This window comes from Parus major, chromosome 1 (assembly GCF_001522545.3).
Source record: "Parus major isolate Abel chromosome 1, Parus_major1.1, whole genome shotgun sequence".
Classification (NCBI taxonomy): Eukaryota; Metazoa; Chordata; class Aves; order Passeriformes; family Paridae; genus Parus; species Parus major.
The window spans coordinates 31063001-31082124 of NC_031768.1; the positions used below are offsets into that span (position 1 = coordinate 31063001).

The window sequence follows — 19124 nt, forward strand, 5'->3', positions numbered from 1 at the left end:
CCATCCCCCGGGGGTCCCCATCGGGCAGGACGCGCATGGATGGCGGAGCCAGAGGCCCGGGAAATCCATTCCCCGACGGCTGCTGAGAGGGACGCGCTTCGAGCTGGCAGCGGCACGTCCCCACCCGCCTTCCTGAGCATCCCCGCTGCCTCCGGCCCCTCCGCCGGCGCAGATGAGGGAGCTGCGGGCGGTGTGTGCGAGGGGAGGGCGGAGAGGAGCCGGCTCTCCCTGCCGGCCCCGAGCTCTCCTCCCGAGCGCGGCCGGGACCGCCGCCGGGCCTCCCCGCTCGGCACGGGCTCTCCCGGCCGACGCGCAGCAGGAGGCGGCAGCCGGACCCTGCCGGGCCCAGGGCCGCTGGGGCCGCGGATCCTGCCCCGGCGAGCAGGGCTGAGCGCCCGCCCGGGGACAGCGGCTGCGGCGGGCAGCGGGGCGTGTGGCCGCCCGCACGGCCCCACCGCTTCTGGCATCGCCGCCCTGCGATCCTCGCTCCGCCGGCGGCCCCGGGCCGGCCCGGCCCTGCCCTTCCCTGCCCGCGGCGGGCTCCCAACTTTCCTCGGCGTGGCACGAAATGTGCCGGGGCGCCGCCGAGCCCCTTTGACGTCTTGATCCTCTCCGAGAACTTAACAGGATCGCAAAGCCCTTCGAGCGGCTTTTCCCGGTGAGCCGGGCTTAGGCGCTCGGGCTGCGGCCGTAATCCGCCCGCGCCGCGCGGAGGGGCGGCTCGGCGGGCCCTGCCCTGCCCCGCCGCCCCCGCCGGGCCGGCCGGGCTGCGCTGCCGCGGCTCCCGGCGCGGCCGGAGCGCGTCCGGGCCGGCCAAGGGCAGCGCTGCCCGCGGGGAGAGCGCCCCGGGGCCCCGCGTCCGGGCAGGCGGACTGACAGGCGGACTGACAGACGGACTGACAGACGGACGGAGCGCCAGAGTTCGGATGCTGCGGAGGAGAGCGTGGGCAGGTGAGTGTGAAGCAGGAGGCGGTAAGCCTCCCTTTATGTCGTGCCCGTGAGAGTGGCATCATGTCCTGCAATAGACTTCAAGCCTTAGCTCAAAAGCTTGAAATGGAAACGTAAACTTGATTAATTTTAAGGAAAAGTGTTGATTTTGTTAATTGATGCACTGATTGATGCTTTGATTAATTGAAGTGCTCTGTACTTACAATTAAGTTGGATTCAGGGCACAAATCTGAAGAGGAGTGGGGCTGAGAGGACTTAGTCCACTCGTGTTGACTGATGCTTAATTTGACTAGCTTGGTCCATATCTCTTAACTTCTCCGCTGTCTGGTGTCTGTGGTGTAAGCATAAGGCTGTCAAACACTATATAAAAAAATGCTAGCAAACACTACAAGCAGTGAAAGGGAATAGTTTTCCAGTGATTCCTGGTGCTTCCAGTAAATTGACCTTGGTTCTAGAAATATGACATCTTTTGCAAAAGTCCTGTACTGTAATCCAGGCCATGGTCTACCTAAGAATGTAGAAGATACAGTAATAACTATAATCAACATCTTTCTCTAATGCAAAGTGCCCTCATTTACCAACAGGAAAAATCTAAAGAAGATAAGGAAAAGTGATGTGAACATTACTTTAGAGCTTTGAGGAAATGTTAAATGTAAATGTTGGTACCTGTTGATCTACTTGTTAAAACTATATTTTGTTTTCCAGATTCATAGTTGCTGCATTCAAAGCAAATAGTTAAAGGACTGTTGCATTTAAAATCTGTAATTTTCATTTTTACAACTGAGTAAAGCTACATCTGTAGTTTCAGATATTACAGATTTTGAAATAGCATAACTGTGTGCCTTCAGTCAGCACAGTTTTTGGTTTTTTCCCTCTGGTATTTTTCATATTGTTTTCTTTGAGTATGCATGCTAAAACCATCTGATTAGAAATATACATGTTGCAAATGAAAATGGGACTGTCAGGATGTTGAATCAGCAAGGGTAATCATGGTAAACAAGTAGTGAATGACTTGAGGGAAGAACTCATCACAGCTTTAAAAAATTACACATCATTCTTTCATATCAGAATGTCTCAGCTTTGCATTCTGTGTATCCCAGCCTTTGTCATCCAATTTGCACCCAAGCTCAGTCATTTCGGTTCAGCACGTTGTCCTGCAGCCTTCTCCAATGTTGCCATCTCTTTTCATTAGCATCTCTTAAATCCTCTCCGGTAGGATGCCTCGTTACGGCTTGTGAAACGTGACGCGCCTTGCCTCTCGTGTTTCCCTTGGCTCCGATGGTTTACAAAAAGTGGGCAGGGAGTGAGTTTAAATGTGTAACATCCACAGGTGCGCAGGTGGACACGTGCAAACACACATATTTATTTTACAGGCAGTGTAAACCTGCTGTGTTCATGCTGTGTTCATGGCCCTGCTATGTTCTCATGTAAGAGTTTCCTGGACAACTGTGCTGACAGGAGACATTGGCAGAACCCCTGAATTTTAGACAGTGGCTACAGAAGCCTTGCATTTGATGTATAGAAACATGGATACCTGCACCAAGTTAACCCATCCAGGCAACAGAAACAACATGATGTGACTTGCTTGTTCAGTCAGCTCTAATTTTTAATTTACTGTCTTTTAATTTATGGTATTAAATTCAATATCCACAGCTAGTTTCTACTGAAAAGTTTCCAATCTAATAAAGAATTCATCTGCAGAAGATGATCTGCAGAAAACTTCAGTAGATCTTAGAAAATTGAACTATATTGCTAATAGTTCATAGTTGCAGAAGGGAAACTCGGTCCAAATAATTCAATTTATTTAAATGATTATTTTGGTACTACAAGGTGCTAGAGATTGAGCCATCAAATAGATGAAAGGTAATCATGTGCATTTCATTCTGAAACTATAAATTATACATACATGAATAATGCAGTGCTTTGTGAAGTGCATGCACATCTAAAGTACCTGTGAAAGGTAGAGCATTTGACATCCTTGGTTGGTACTGAGGCTACTAGGCTATGCATATAAATTATGTGCATTCTCAGGAGATGTCAGTGCTCACAGACTGTAAAAAATGCAATATAATGTAGCAGAGAGTAATAAATTTTGAAGAGTCCTTTTGAAAGAGGTCCTAGAATTTAAGAATAGTTGATTTTAACTGTAATGAATTCATGAGGGTAAGTTGGTACTGGCTCATTGTTCCTTGAACTCCTTGAGCTTGATCTAATAGCCTTCATACAAAGCTGATTTCCATATGGGTGTGCCAGAGTCCAGTCTGCAGGTGAATTTACAAACCTCCAAATAATTGAAGAAAAGGTTGTGCCTTGTCTTCAAATCACCTTGTTATTCAAAAGTTCCAGTTTCCAGTCTTTGATGTGCATTTGTTGCCATTACTGGTTGGGTCCTTGGAGCTGTGGTCTCCTGTCACACGGTGCACACACAAGATACATAATGCACAGCTGAGCTATAACTATTATCAAGTGATATAACAAGGATCATGTAGGTGGAGGTCAGATCCCAGAATAAATCCCAAAGACTTATCAGGGTTGAATCTGAGAGGCTGTGTGAGGATTTGGAACATGTCTTAACTAAAATGATGTAAGTGATCCTATGCAGCTTATCACTGCTTCAATAGCAATAAATAAAATGCTGAAAGCTTCAAGAGCAACAGTATTTTAACAACTACACAGACACATAGCATGCATTATAAAATCATATGTAAAGTCATCTTTTATTTTGTGATGGTGATGCATATTTCACCTTGAAAATCTCTTTTTTGAATTCCACCATATTTTCTTCCTGTGGTCCTTCTAACAATTAAGCTTTAAGAATACTAAGTGGTGGTATAAGTAGCTTGATTTATCATTATTACTTGATAAACAACTACATTTACTTTCTATCAGGTGTGTTAATTCTTGGCCAGTTAACAATTTTGAATTAAGTTAGGTTGGGTTGACATATTCTGCCCCAAAAGGGAGCTGCTAGAGTAGCCCAAATGTGAACTCTCAGTGCTTTTGAGAGGGAGACTACAGTAATTCAAAGATCCTTCACAGATCTTTGACAGGCTGCCGAGCTCATTTTGATGGCTTAGCAGAGAGCCATCAACTTCCTAAATTTTTTATAACTTGTAATATTAAAGTGTGTGCCTATGGGTTGTATTTTTTTCCTGCTGAGAAGCTGCAAAATTGTCAGAAACCCAGGCCGCAAAGCTGCTCAGAGGTCTTGACTGTGTGCAGATAGTAGTGGGTGCTGAAAACAGATACTCCTGGTGCCATAGGTGTTCTCAGAGCACTGAAAACCCATGAGAAAGTTATTTATATCCCATAATCTGCTGGTAACGGGCTCTGGAAAAAGCAGGAAAACAGGTTTTGTCTTGCTTAATTTGAAGCAGACTTGACAAGTTTCTCATTTTTGAGGTGCATCTGCTCAGTGTAATTTGCTGCAGACAGGTGAATTGACTTGAGAAAGAGGGGAGTTATGGCTGTGAATTGGGTGCTACTCCTTTTGGCCTGGAGATAGAAGCCCAGTTACTCTCAGTATCCTAGTTTAGTTTCAGTCATTTCACATATGTAGCTTCCTTCTTAGTGCCTTATTCCTGCTTTCCTGCATTTCTACTTCAGGAAATCCAGTGGATGGCAGAGCTCCTACAATTTAGATACTACAGCCTTCGTAGCTCTAGTTCTGGGCCTTTAATGGTGTAGTTCTAAAGTGATAAATAGAACCTGATTTCCAAAATTAGGAAATACTTACGTGAATCCGAAATTTTCATATGCTACTTGAACTCATATTTGTCAAACAACTATCTGTCTTGTTAAAAATACTTCTTTTATACCAGACAGTGCCTTTAAAATAGTTTGACAGAATATCTCAGTTGCTATTGAATCCAAAAGGAAGATGAAAAAGTGCCTGACCATTTGTAGTTCAAGTTGGGAGTGCTATCACTAATGTATGTAATTTGTCGCATTTTTAGTAGGATAATAGATATGTCTCATTTAGCTGTAGTTTCAGTCTCAGTGGTTTAGGCACTGAAAAGCAATATTCTTGAGTGTGGAATTATTAATCTCTTTTAGGTAAGTAATTTGTAAGCAAGAAAGAAAAGACTAGGTGAGAAAGCATGTTAAAATTCTGCTTAACACATTGTTAAAGATGCCAATCTTTCAAGAGCTAGGAGGGATTCAAGTGTTATTTTGCTGGGTGACTAGATTGAGGCTCAGAGGACTATGTGCCTGTCTGTCCATCTTTTTCTCCTGTTAAATCACTTTTGAGCTAAATACCTGTTCTAAGTGCCTAATGTGACAAGGCACCAGACTTGTCAGCCTTTAGGTAATCAAGTTTTACCCTCAGTGTAATTTATTAGCTTTAAATATTCAGAGCAGGGAGTGTAGTTGCCAGGTAGGAGATATTATTTATAAAGGCAGGTACCAGTGTGGGGTGGGTGCAGCGCCCGGGGGCTGGCAGGGGCTGTGGGGCCCGATGTGAGCAGCAGTCAGGGCTGCCTGTGCTGGACACAGATGGCTCCAGCCAGCTCCAGGTGATCCCCTGTGGCCAAGATGGTGATGCTTTAGGGGAAAAGCACTTAGGGAAAAGTAGGATGCCACCAAGGCAGTGTGTGGGGACTGAGAGGAAAAAAAAGGTGAAAACCATCTCTGCAGAAAGCAAGGTCAGAGAAGAAGGAGCAGAGATGGTGTTGTGGGCACTGGAAGAGGATTCCCTTGCAACCCTTTGAGAGGACCAGGATGGAGCAGACATCCTCTATGGAGGACCCTTGAGTGGAGCCAGACATTTCCTGAACAGACTGCAGCCAGTGAAGAGGAGTCTGTGCAGGAACAGGTGCTCCTGACAAGAGCTGTGGTCCACGGAGGAGGCACACTGGAGCAGATTTATCCTGCAGGACTGCAACCTATGGAGTGGATCCACACTGGAGCAGTTTGTGGAGAACTGCAGCCTGCAGTAAGGACCCACACTGGATCAGGGGCACAGTGTGAGGAGGAAGGAGTGGCAAGGAAGAAACATTATGGACTGACTGCAGCCTCCCATTTCCCAGCCCCTGTGCTGCTGGGTAGGGCAGAGGAGCTGGAGGAGTTGGGAATGTAGGGGTAAAGTTGAATCTGGGGAAAAGTGAGAGGTAGAGTGTTTTGCCTTTGTTTCTCACCATCCAGCTCTATTTTAATTTGAACTAAACTGAGTTTTCCCCGGTTTGAGCCCATTTTGCCTGTGATGACAATTGATTTTCCAGTGTCCTTTTTCTTCCTGATGTTTCTCTTGACCCATGATAAGTTTTCTCATCTTTCTCCCACTGGGCTGCTGAGGAGGAGAAGTGTAGTTGCAGCTGGGTGGGCATCTGGCAGCCAGCCAAGGCCAACTCACCACTCAACCATGTAACAATCATGGTTTTAAATATGAAGCTGAGCTCTACTCACTTCTTAAAACTGCCTTGTGAGAAACAGTGTTTAGTGGCAGTTTTAGGATTGCAGGTCCCACATGGTTGGAGCTGTCTCTCTGTGGCCCTGCAGAAGGTGTTTGCAGAGCCTCATGACTCTTCAGGACTTTGCTGCTGGCTGACTCCTGTTAAACTGCTCCTTAGTTGGTTACTTGGCATATGTTGGATTCTATGTTGAAATGCCAATCTCCTCCCTTGACTATTAAAAACATTTATCACTAGGGTTCTTAGAGGCCTGGAAGGAACAAATATTTCTTCTTCATCAGATAGCTGGTAATTTTTCAGAACTTAATAGGCTTTATACAGTGGCAAAACATGTTGCTTCAGGAGGTCTCAGCACCTGCACTGTACCCAAATTACCTCACTGGTTATTTCTATCAGTCCTGTGTTCAGTCTCTCTCTGCCACAGCTGGGCACATGTACCACACTTTCATCCACTCTTCCTACTTCCTTCCAAAAATACATTTTATTGCTCAATTACAGTAGACTTGTATTTCTGTGACTTTCTTCCTCTCCTTTCCTCCAATATAGTGCAGAATAAGAGTTCAGACCGCACTGTATATCGAACGTGAATTTTGCAGCTGAAATGATTGTAAGGGATCTGAAATGAGCTGAAATTTTACTTACATGTTTTTATTTTGTAACTTTTTCGTCTTCACCTTTCCAGGATGAGCAGGCCCCCTTTTCTTCCTCTCCCTTTTCCAAGTCTTTAAACATTCTTGCCATGCTGTTATTCTGCTCTACCTTTCTGTTTAAGAGAAGGACTTAAGGTGTTCCAGATAAATCTGCACTGTTGTTTCATGGAGCAGTTTTAGTGTTTTTTGTGTCATTAATATGTTCCATGTATACATTGTCAGTTGTTGTGTCAGCAAACCTGCCCAGCAGTGAGCACGCTGTTTCACTGAGCTGTAATACCTGTGTCATAAATTCATAAGTTGTTTTGGGTTGGAAGGGACCATAAGGACCATGTAGTTCCAACTCCCACTAGACCAGACTGCTCAAAGCCCCATCCAACCTGGCCTTGAACACTTGTAGGGATGTGGCATCCGCAGCTTCTCTGGGCAATATGGTCCAGTGTTTCAACACCATCATAGTGAAGAATTTCTTCCTAATATTTGAAATATCTGAAACTACCTTTTCAGGTGTCCTTTCTGAGAGCATATTGTTCACTTGGAACCATGTAGGGCAGTAATTTGCATGCTTTTCACCTGTATTCATGGGTTTCCATTTGCCTGTGTTGCACATCACTTATCATCAGATTGAGAAATTGCTGTAGTTGATGTTGGCCACCCTGAGGTTCCCTGCACTCCTTTAGTTTCTCTTGCCTATACCATTTTTTGTATCTTACTGTACCATCTTAGTGTATCACCACTCCTTCTTTCCATCAGCATCATTAACAACAGGTTTTCCTATGGAGTCCTGAGGAATACTGTTATTAAACTTCTGCAGTGCTGAAGGTGACTAATTAGTCCTGTCCTTGCTTTCTGTCTTCTCGTTTTTTTTTAGTCCAAAATAGTGTTTGGCTTCATATCCTATTACTTGTTTTTTCTTTTTTAGTGGCTTAGTTTTTGAAAGTCTAGATAAGGTTTTTTGTATGGAGCACTCCACTGGCACACTCAAGCCTTACAGGAGTTTTGGAATATCTAATTCCAGTATCTATTAAAAGTGTTTAATTCCGGATTAGTAATATCCAATTACAGCCATTTCCATTTAAAAAGATACTGTACTTGATATTTTTTAACCAGACTTTCGGGAACTGATGCACAAATGCATCTGGAAATCCATGTGCAACACCTACAGTGTTTAAACATAGAGAGGCACTGTTCACTAATCTCCAGTTTCAGAAGCAATGTGTCTTCTCAGTGAGGGAATCCATGGTGTTGGTAGCAAATTATCTATGTCATCCCAAGATTTCAGAAGGGGTTTATTATCTCATGCTTTCATTGTTTTAACAGCTTTATTTTTTTTTAACAGAGTTGCTTACTTTGTTGGAGATTATAAACCAGGGTACCCTTCTTTTTAAGAACTACTATAGGTAGACATCAATCTGATTGTGAGTCACCAGAACTGATAAGTGTAACTTTTAAGTGTCAAAACTAGTCCAGAACTTAACTCAGTACTAAATTTGCTCTGAAATTACATCTTTAGAAAAAATGTTAATGCTTTGTTACTTATGCATAATCCTTCCATCTGTCAAGCTTTTAAAACTCTGAGTTATGTTTTTAACATAAATTATCTGCACTTTAGAAGTTAATTCTTCTGAGTAAGCATTCCAATCTGAGAGTGGGTTGAAAGAATTCAGTTTTTTTTTTTATCAGTATGTAATAAAAATGCCCATTTTTTTTCCCCAGTAAAACTTCAGGTAATCAGCATGAACAAGGCTCAGTTTAAGGTGAGACACAGATATTATCTGATTTACACTGAGGCAAAATTAATAATGGGGAATACTAATAAAAATTTTGAATATTAAGTGATGCCCAAAGTTGTTTATAGGGTAATTTCATTATTTCTTCATTAAAAAAAAAAAAACAAACCAACAAACCACTTTAAAATATATTAAATAATTTTGAAAGTTGTATACCTTTTTTTAATTGTCTGGGAATTGAGTGGAGGGTAAGTCAGGTGTTTTTTTTTTAAGAAAGTGGGTGCATAATATTCTGATAATGGATAGTGGGCTTTGTTTCAGGAATAATTCAGATCACAGAGTTAGTTTCTGAAAGATCTATGTTTCATTTGGTGTTGAAGGTGGATCTTGTGTGGTCAGTGAGACACAGGATGACAGATGAAAAATGGACACTACCTAGTGTGAGGGAGTTGGTTGATCCTGTGAGAATTTAATTCTAGTCATATTTCAAACAAAAATAATTCCCGAATGGTGTTTCAAAACCTTTTTTTTTCTTTTTAAAAAAATCAAAGCTTTCCCTGAAAGTCTTTCAGTTTTTCATTTGCAAGACACTTGTCTTGAGTCTTGAAACTCATTTTATAAGTGGTAGATGTGTTATGAATTTGGAAAGACATTGAAGGTTAAATATGGAAAGGAATTCAGATAAATCTTTTAAAACTTGTAGGAGATGAACTGCTAAATATCTTAACAGACCATTTTGAAGCATAGTAATAAAACCCTCTAGTGTGTGTTTAATGCAGAGTTTTAATAATATAGACTTATAGCATGGGTTATAATATAGAGTTACAGCATTAAGATAAGGGGTAAATGTCATTAATTATCTGCTTGGTTAATACAGATTTTTAGAATAAAGAGCTTAATCATAAAATAGATAAAATTAGCACTGGGGAATCAATGTAAAGTGGAATGGATTGTCCTAGCACATGTATTACCTGGCTTTTTTTGGTTGACTTTGTCACTAACCTTCTTTTAATGAGATTTTAAATGCTATTTCACTATGGATAATAGGTATGACAGTGTATGTAGTCCATAAAGCCTGGAGATGAAAAAAATATTGTGTCATGTAACCCTTTTTCTTTGGTCATGATGAGTCTTTACTAACACTTTTTTTCTGTCTGCTGCAAATAAATCATGAAACACATGTCATATGTGTGTGTAAATATCACTGACTGTTCTTCAGATGATTGAAATTGCTTTTTGCTGTTCCACTGTTTTCATAAAGAGCTCTTTATAAGTACTGAGCACATTTCTTTTGTAGTCTTCATATTTTTTTTCCTATTTCAATTGTCATTTAGATGCTGATATGTAAAGCAAAATGGCAAAAATCAACACCCAGCACTCCTACCCTGGTATGCACAGCCTGGCTGTCAGAACTGCCGATGAAGATATCGGAAGGATTGAAAATGGCTATATCAGGTAATATTTTCCTTTCATCACAGTCAAGAGGACAGATTGCTGCATGAATTATGGAACTCCTGTAGCTCTGGGAATGGGAGCTAGAATTGTGGGAATATTGTGTCGTGATATTGTTGGCCCAGTGCACTCACCAAACTTGACAACATCTATGCAAAGTACAGAAGAGACAGACACAGGGAAGTTATCATGGCTTGCAGTTTTAGAACCAGGAGCTGTATTGCCTCAGGAAAAAAGCCCATTTTCACATCAGTGGGAATTGCAGTAACTCATTTAAGAGAAACCTCTTTCTCAAGTCACCACACAGATAGCAGGGTCTGTGCATCCAAGAGAGTGTGTAGGATTTTGGTGAAAAAAAAAGATACTTCCAGCACCATGCAGTCAAGCCTTGGGAAGGTTGTTTTTTTTTTTCAAAAGCAAATTACCTAATCCTGTGATAGGGAAAATTTCTAGTGTATAAAGAATATCAGCATTTTTGTACTGGGCTTTCAGAGTGTGTTCTCACTGTGCAGAGGAAATGTAATAGTTTCTTTACATTCACCTTTCTTTAGTTTTGATGGTTTTAAAGTGGCAGTTTGAAACGTGCCAGTGAGCTTGCACTTACCCGTTTCACAGTACCAGTCGTTCCTCTAGACTGGGCAAGGCCTGCTGGGCCTGCAGAAAGATGCTTGATGGTCTGTAGCATCTGTAAAGGATGGAAAAAGTTTTTTGCTTTTGGCTTGTTATGGCAAACCACCTCCTCTATGTGGACCTTGTCAGGCCATCTCTTGCTGTTCAAATGCACACCCAGACTGGAGCACCCAGATGGGCTGATAGGACTCCCTGCATTACGGTGATTTTTGGATGGCAGGTCCCTAGCAGCTGCTAAGGATGCTCTGTTTGATTTGGTCCTTTTTCTCTTCTTGCCTTGCTTATATGATACCTTCTGTCACATAAATGTACTTCCAGTAGTGAAAACGGATCTGATTTGTTCTGCTCAGTAAGGCCTGCTTGTTGTAGTTACACTACCCCATGGTCTGCTTAGGGAGATTTAAAAGAGCCCTATCCCCTTCTCTCCATTATCAGTGATGTGTTAGAAAAAGTGAAAACACAGATTGAAATGAGCTTCTTCCTTCCCTTTTTTTTTTTAACATCCTATTTGTAGCGGATATCAGTGATTGGCAGCTCACAGAATAGAATTACTGGCAGGGATGTGAGAGCGGGGTTATAAAGGTTTAAATGTAGAATTAAATCCCTGCGGTCATCTGCAGTTTCAGAGACAATGACTTTGACAGATAGAGGGACTGAAATATGAATTGCACTTTATCATCATGGTGATGGTCTTGAAGAGGCATTTTTTAAAGGAAAGTTTCATAATATCAGCATTAATTGCAGGACTTCATAGATAGGTAAGAAGATACAGTCTTGCTCTGTAAAAGAGATCTCATATTTAAGATTTTTGGATTGTTGAAATGATTGCTGCTAAGTATATTCAATATCTTTATAATAGCATTCAAAAATATTGTTAATTTTTGTTTAAATTCATATTTCTTTAGAATATGTCTGTACCAAAAGATAGAAACCATCCAGAATTTTAGCTCTTCTCTCTCTTGTATCAAAATATGTATAGATATTGGGAAAAAAACCACATTTTTTAGAGTAACAGAATCTCTTCTTTGCCTTTACCTTCCTCCAGCTCCTGTTTGCTATAGTTCAACAAAGCAATTAAAAACATTACTTAGTTCTTATTAAAGTCAGTGGGTGTTAAATTTCTGCTTAATGCTAAGGATGTGCTTAAGCACTTTTCTCCTGTGAAATGAGGTGTTACCAAGAAAAAGCATTCATTGCAACAGTTAACAGAAAGCTTCTACTGATCTTTAAAATGCTGTGCTCATTTATGCTGCAGTGATTCATGTGCCCATATTCTTACTCTGTAGTGTGTTATTAAAAAAAATTAAGAAAAAAACCCCCAAAAATAACAAATTAATCTCCATTTTTAAAACCCAGCCTCTGTATAGAAACAGCTCAAGTAGGAGGGGCAGCACATTAACTTATAGGCACAGGTTGGCTACCTGAAGTTGAAAGCAGGATTCAGCTGTGCCCTATAGACATCTGGATTTCAGTGTCTTTTTGTGAGTAGGTGCCTGCACTACAACAAGTGCCTGCGTTCCTGCTGTCCTGAGTGAAGATGTAGTCAGTGCTGATGGTCAGCAGCATCTAGGGAACTACTCAGCTTACCCTCAAATTCAGTAACTCTTCTGTCTCCTTTGGCTCTCTTGATCATGAGAAGTATTTAGTTGCTTAAAATAGGTATCTAATGCTATTTGAGATACTACAGAGTATTTGAAGTGTTTAGCTGGCACTAGTGGATGTGAGGAGAGACCTGTGTGCTCTGGAGAAGTCAAATAAAGTATTCTGAGGTGTTCCAAATTGTACCAGACTCCTCTTCTGAAGCAGCTGAATCAAACCTTGAGATGGCCCTTGGCTATAATGGGAACTAGGCACTGCCATTAACAATATTAGAATTTATTGCTAAGATCACACAAAGGTGTATTACTCAGTAAACAGGAATAAAACTACTTAAAACCAGCCATAGTAGTGCAGTCTAAAACACTAACTAGTCCAGTATCCTTTCACCAGCAGGTCTGTAGGCAATTTCCCCAGGAAATAATAAAAAAGGTGGACAAACTCTACTATTTTCCCAGCATTCAGCTCAAGAGTTCTTGGGCTGAATGTGATGAATGTCTGTTCCATAGGTTTGTTCATTGTCCCTTAGAAGGATGTAAGCTTTAGCAACCACAGTATTCTCAGCACTGGCAACATAAACAAGGTTATTTAATACTAAATGGTGTTCTGCTATTGGAAGAGAAGTAGAAAACAGTTAAAAAGTTGAGAATCCTGGGACTGTCAGGATCTATTTTAGCATTATTCTTTGGGTTGAAATAATAATGTTTTAATTCTCTGTTTGTTAGTTTCTCAGCTGTGAGTGCACATAAAATTGAGCTGCTAATTATCCTCTTGTGGGCATTCAGAATGCTGCTGTCAGCTCTTATGAAGATACTGCAAGTATTTTTTCAGTCAGTGTTTTCCTGGCAGTATAGATTAACAGACCCATGTGAGAGTTCTTGTTTGCATTACAAAGTGGGGGAAAAGCAATCCTTAATGGATGTAGCAAAGTCTTGTAAAAGTGAATACTAAAGACTGAAAAGCACAGAGGAAAACAAGGAGTACTAAAAAAAAAATAAATCTGGAGTGAACCCTCATAAAGTCCAGGTTACAGTGAAGTCAATCTCAAAACTCCATTACTGGAAGACATGGGGGTAAAATTTAATCTGTATTTCTCAAATGCTAATTTTTTAAGTGACAATAAGTAGTCTTTAGCTTCTGAGCTTGCTGGAATGTATGGCAGAAACTCCACTGACTTTAGTTAATATTGGAAGGCTCCAGAAGAATAGGAGCACAAGCTTAGCAATATGGTTTTCCAATATATGCTGTATTACTAAGGAGAGATCAATTTTCTGGACTGTTTCCTGATGCACTGGTAGGGACAACCAGATGGGGGAAAGTCTGGTGAAGGCTGCATGGAATTCCTTAAAAAAACAAACCTGTTTTTGCAGAAGCCATTCACTACGTGAGGATGCATCCTCAGAACTGCAGGGAGTCATTTCTGTGGAGGAAGGACATGTACCTGAATCCCAGGCAAGCTCCTTCACTGGCAGGGGAGCACTGGCAAGGTAACATACTAATATAATTTCCAGTATTAAGTTCAATTTTCTGAAAGAGACTGGTCATAATTTGGAGGCAAAGAAAGAAGAGCCATCACTTTCCAAAGAAAATGGAGGGAGTCCAGCTGAAGAATGTCTATAAGAAGTAACAGAAGTTGCATTGACCTTGATTCATCACTTACTTATTGCTAGTAAAAGTCTCAGCATCTGGGAGAGGCTGAATAAGCCCAAACAGATTTGTCAAATATAAAAAAAAATAGATTATTTTTACGTAACTGTACCTGAAAATACATTGAATGCTGGGGAAATGCATGAAGTGAGGCCAGACTGTAAAATAAATGGGTCAGTGTTTGGTTCTGGCTGATAGCTGATGCAGTGTTTGTTTCCTATCAAATGAAACATAATGATTGTTTCCTTTTGGTAGATGGCTCTGGAAAGGGAGGAGACAGGGGGTGTTTGTGTTTTGAGTGCAAGAATTTCTCTCAGTTTCTAGAATCCAGTGATGTTTATAACAGATTTGGAACCCCAGTCAGCAAAATTGAAGCTGACCATTGTCTTAAGTTGTTTATATTACTGGAACTTGAATATAAACCTGAAGTGGAGCTTCAAAACCTTGTGTCTGCTTTGTGTCTGAGACTGCAGGGCTCTGCCTTCAGATACCATTGTTACACGCAATACAGACCACACTCACTTTGAGCAAAGGAAAAAAATTGTAAAACTATGGTCATTTAAACAGCATTGTTCACACTTCATCAGCTTGGATAGTGGAGAATAAACTTGTATTTCCTTGCTTGGTTTTCAGATAATGATACCACCATGTGTAGATGACAAAGTCTGCAAAAAATGGAGTTTAGATGAAAAAAGATTATTGGTGTGTGTTTTGTGTAAACATAATGTACATGAATATATAAATTCATACTGACAGCTTAGTTTTTAATATTTGTTTATAGTTTCCTTTACCCGTTTTTAGGATAGACTGAATTACATGTGTGTGTTGCTACAGTTATGTGTGCTCTGAATATAAACAGAAGTTTGTGATGTAAACACAAATGCCTAGTAATTTAAATATTACAGTAACATAACCTGAATCTTGAAGGGAAAGTCTCAAGGATCTAAGGCAACTGAATCTGATGGCCTTCACTGAGTATCTCACTTTGAGATGCAAAGGCCCCCACTCAGCAAGAACATTCTGTTGCTCCTGCAATGATGATACAGTAGAATAGGACATCAGTATGTGTGAGGTATTTCCCTGATCCACTGCAGAAGGTAATATATGAAATTGTGGCAAGTGGCTGGTTTCACACAGTTATTCCATCAAGTTTAATTTCATGACAGGTGGAGGTGTGGAGAAAAAATGAGGGAGAAACCCTCCTGGGCTGGCGTTTGCGGGGTTGTTTTATGCCACCTCATGTTTCTGTCTGGTTCAGTCAATTTTGTGTGTGTGTTCCATGCAGGCTGTCACGATTTGTCTTATCTGTAAGGTCATGGGCCACAAGGCACTCGCACCATGAAGACCAAAGGCCTGATTCTTTCTTGGAACGTATCAGAGGGCCAGAGCTTGTAGAGGTGTCCACCAGGCAAAGCAACATCCGCTCCTTCCTGGGTGCCCGTGAGCGGCCCGGGGGAGCAAACAGGTAAGAAGACGTGTTTATACTTGAAGATGACTGGGTTTATCATGTTTTCTTGGTAATTAGGATGTAAGTTGTATTTTAAGTAGACAGTAAGGAGCTTAGCAAGGGAGATGAACAGAGTATTTAATGCTGCCTAGGAATCTTCACATAACTTAAGTATTGCACTTTCAACAGACTTTACTCCTCAAATACGCTGTGACCAAGATCTTGAAGTAAAGCATTTTGATCATCCTGCTTCAGGCAGAATGATTTCTCAGAACTGGATTTTTATTATATGCAACTTGATGTTGCTAAATTGCTCTCTGCTGAGGAGAATGCAATTTCTTTTTCAAGAATCTAGGATGTTTCTACTTTCGGCTTTTTGGGATCTTAATGTGCGTTATCTGTAATTGTTAGGAACTCTAAAGAAGCAGTTGTGCAAAATGTGTCATGGCTTTGTTATATCTACTCAGAAGTCCATCTGATAACATTACTGAAAGTTTCTGATGCAGAAATGACAAAATCATTTGGATGCTGACTTCACTTATTAGCACATATGCAGTCTTTGGTCTGGAAGGCAGGTTCAGTCTTAATTTTTTTTCCAATAAAATGAAAGAGAAACCTTTATGTGTTTATAGTTCTTTGAATTGATGAATTATTGCTTTATAAATGCATGGTGTTTTAAATTTAACTCCAGCTGGAATGGGAAAATGAAGTCCCAAGAAAAAGCTGACTTTCTGTTTGGCATTAGGCTTTGAAACACAGACTCCTGAATTTTTTTCTTTTTTGATAATTTAAGATTGGTAGGTAAGCAAGTAATTTCAAAAATCTCAGCAAGCAATTCAGATTGAAGCAAAAACCTTGGAAGTTCTGTGCATTATACAGGTTACTTTGATTTGTTGTAGTCCACAGCACTTATTATCTTCACTTGATAATCTGCTTCTTCAAAATTCATCTCAAGAGCACATTTTATTGAATTTGCCAGACTGTTGTCTGATTTCTCAGATGTCTGGATCAGTAGCAACTGCAGATAGGAAGTAATTATAGATGACAACATTGATCATGTGCCAGCAAACCTCTGTATAAGGCTATTTGAAGTGAATTTGAGAGCACCTATCCTTGCCTTCTCAGTCTTATGCTATTGCTGGTTGACAGTAACTCTCAGTTGTATCGTGAAGGCTTAATTCTGCAGCAGTCGTAGGTATGCTCATTACTTATCCACAAGGCTTGACACTGCATCTGTGAAGAGGACTTGAAAGGATTGAAGAAAGCTTAAAATAGTAGCCCAATGAGTACAGGGCTAAAAATAGTGACATGCATCTTGCCATGCACTAATACGCCTAAGAGCAGGCTTCAGACATCAGATGTGGTCACAAATGTGTATGCCAGGCACATGACAGAAAGGAACTGGTGCCTTGAAGCAGTTATGCAAAGCGGCTTATCACAACAGTCAAAACTGACCTTGCTAATCTTATCAGTGCATATGTGAGAAGCTCGTGAGTCAGTCTGTCATGTCTGTAAACACGTGCGTGAAATACCAGCAGCCTTTACACTCTTTAATGTGTTTTATTTAACTTGCTTGCAGTCACTGGCCCTTAGCCAGGTTCAATGTCAACTTTAGCAACAACACCAATGAAGAGTAAGTACTGTTAACTTCCAAAGACCTTTCAACTACCAGCACCTTCTCTTCTTCCCTATCTAGCCTGTAGTAACATTTGTAGTATAAACTCCTTAGTTCTTCCTAAGCCTTTCCTAAGAGAATAGTTTTGTTATAGAGAAAGGTTTAGTTTTCTTAGTATGAAAAGCATCCTTTGTGCTCCCTATGAACTTTTTTGTCTGAAGTTACCCCGTCCTCTCAAGGAGCGAATTTGACTAAGCATTTAGTCCCTACCTTCTGTAGTTCAGCTGGCTGGTTTTACTGCATTACCAATTGATGCATTCAGTTTTAAAATTAGATTCATGTATTAATTTTCTAATAGTGGTTTTCCTCTTTTAACACACTGGTCCCTTTTTGCAAATTAAGTGACCCAAAAATTTCAGGCTGTCAAATGAGAAGTGGATACTGATGAGGGCACCAAACTCCATTTATATGTCCATCTTTTAAAAGTGTGTCTTCCAGTTCAGCAGGTACAGTTGTTTTAGAGAGTGACAGGAACCATAAGGCTAGTATTGCCACAGAATGTCTGACAGAAGCTGTTCTTTTGAGTCTATTTCATATAATTGAAAAGCTATTTCACAGTGTTACACCAAAGAGAAATTAATTAAAATGTGAAGAGCTCTTCTAATTTAAAATCACCCAACATCAATGTTTGTTGCTTGTCTTAGACCACACTAATCTGAAAGCATATCTGCTCTTTAGTATTCAGCAGCAGATCTGTTCTCATGCATAATGTTTTTTATTGCTTTCCAGAAAAAAAAAAAAAGAAAAAAAAAAAGAAGTAATTGGTACATCTTCTGATTGTGTCAGAAATACTTCTAGAAAACTCTTGGGGATTTATCATCCAAATAATTCTATCATAGGCAAGTTTAAATAATACATTTTAAATGATGCTGCAAGACCTTTGTGTACATAGCTGAACAAGAGATCTTTCTGCTCCTAAAGCAACTTTTTGGTTTTCATAACTTATTCAAAAGGAAAATCTGTGTGCAGTGAACATTGACAGAAATATGCAGACTTTTATTTAGACTGATATAAAAGAAGTGCTAAAAGCTTGGAGCCAATCCTGCTAGATTGAGCCCAAAGAACTGGTTAGGAAGAAATACGTCTGCCTTACTCTGTTTCTGACAATGACTCATGTACCTTGGGCAAAACTTTCATCCTTTCAGTGTGTCATTATTTTTAAATGAAGACAAGACCTGTCTGTCTACCTGCCCAATAGTTTGAAACATACTTGATTTGCAAAGTACTTGACAGGTGAGAAATGCAAATATTTGAGTCATTCAAAGACTATGACAGTGTTTTTATAAGGGCTGATGAAGTAGATTTCTAAGTCTAAAGCTGCACACAGCTTAGAAGCAGCATGGATGCTGCTGTGTTGGGGTCAAAGAGGACAGACACAAACTGTTTTATTAGTTTCTGGATTCCTGTTCACTCAGTGTAAAGAAAAAGAAATGTGGATGTCTCATTATGTTAAAGACCTAAGTGTGCCATGACTTGGGGAACTGTACATGATGCTTTCAAGTCTTTGATTATGGCCAGCCTTTTCCTCTGAGTGACTTCCATTGCTAGACTGCAAGTGAACGGGAGTATGATAACTTGGGAGTTTCCACAATAGAAAGATGAACAGAGGCAGCATAAATGGAAGAAACTCACTTGGTAAAGGTACCTGTAGTTGACAGATGAGTTTGTAGGACATCTCAAGCCAGAGAAAAAGAAGTATCGGCATTAGATGGTATGTGAAATGAAGCTGTTTCACTTTTTCTAAAAAACCCCACATAGGAGGGAGTTGAAATTGTCAGAATATTCCCTCCAAAGTTTACCACTACTGAGACTTTTTGACTGATTCTCGATCTCAGCCTACTTTTCCCTGTATAACAAGATCCACAAATGTACAGTGGCCCTTCCCTTTGAAAATTCTGCTTAGTTGTAACTCTTCCTTTCTGGTAAGAATGGCAGACA

The 19124-nt window shown here is 40.6% G+C and overlaps 1 protein-coding gene across 2 annotated transcripts in view; it reads left to right on the forward strand.

Moving 5' to 3' along the window:
• The first annotated feature begins 826 nt into the window (after positions 1 to 826).
• The window catches only part of CNGA3 (cyclic nucleotide gated channel subunit alpha 3), a 30553-nt gene continuing 12255 nt past the window's right edge, over positions 827 to 19124 (forward strand). Inside the window, exons 1-5 of one of the 2 annotated variants that reach the window (XM_019006823.1) lie at positions 827 to 951; positions 10074 to 10194; positions 13788 to 13904; positions 15350 to 15529; positions 17091 to 17144. In XM_019006823.1, coding sequence (XP_018862368.1) covers positions 10094 to 10194; positions 13788 to 13904; positions 15350 to 15529; positions 17091 to 17144 — 452 coding nt within the window. In that variant the 5' untranslated portion in view covers positions 827 to 951; positions 10074 to 10093. The remainder of the gene's footprint in view (positions 952 to 10073; positions 10195 to 13787; positions 13905 to 15349; positions 15530 to 17090; positions 17145 to 19124) is intronic. The other variant, XM_015630400.3, reaches the window with a different exon arrangement.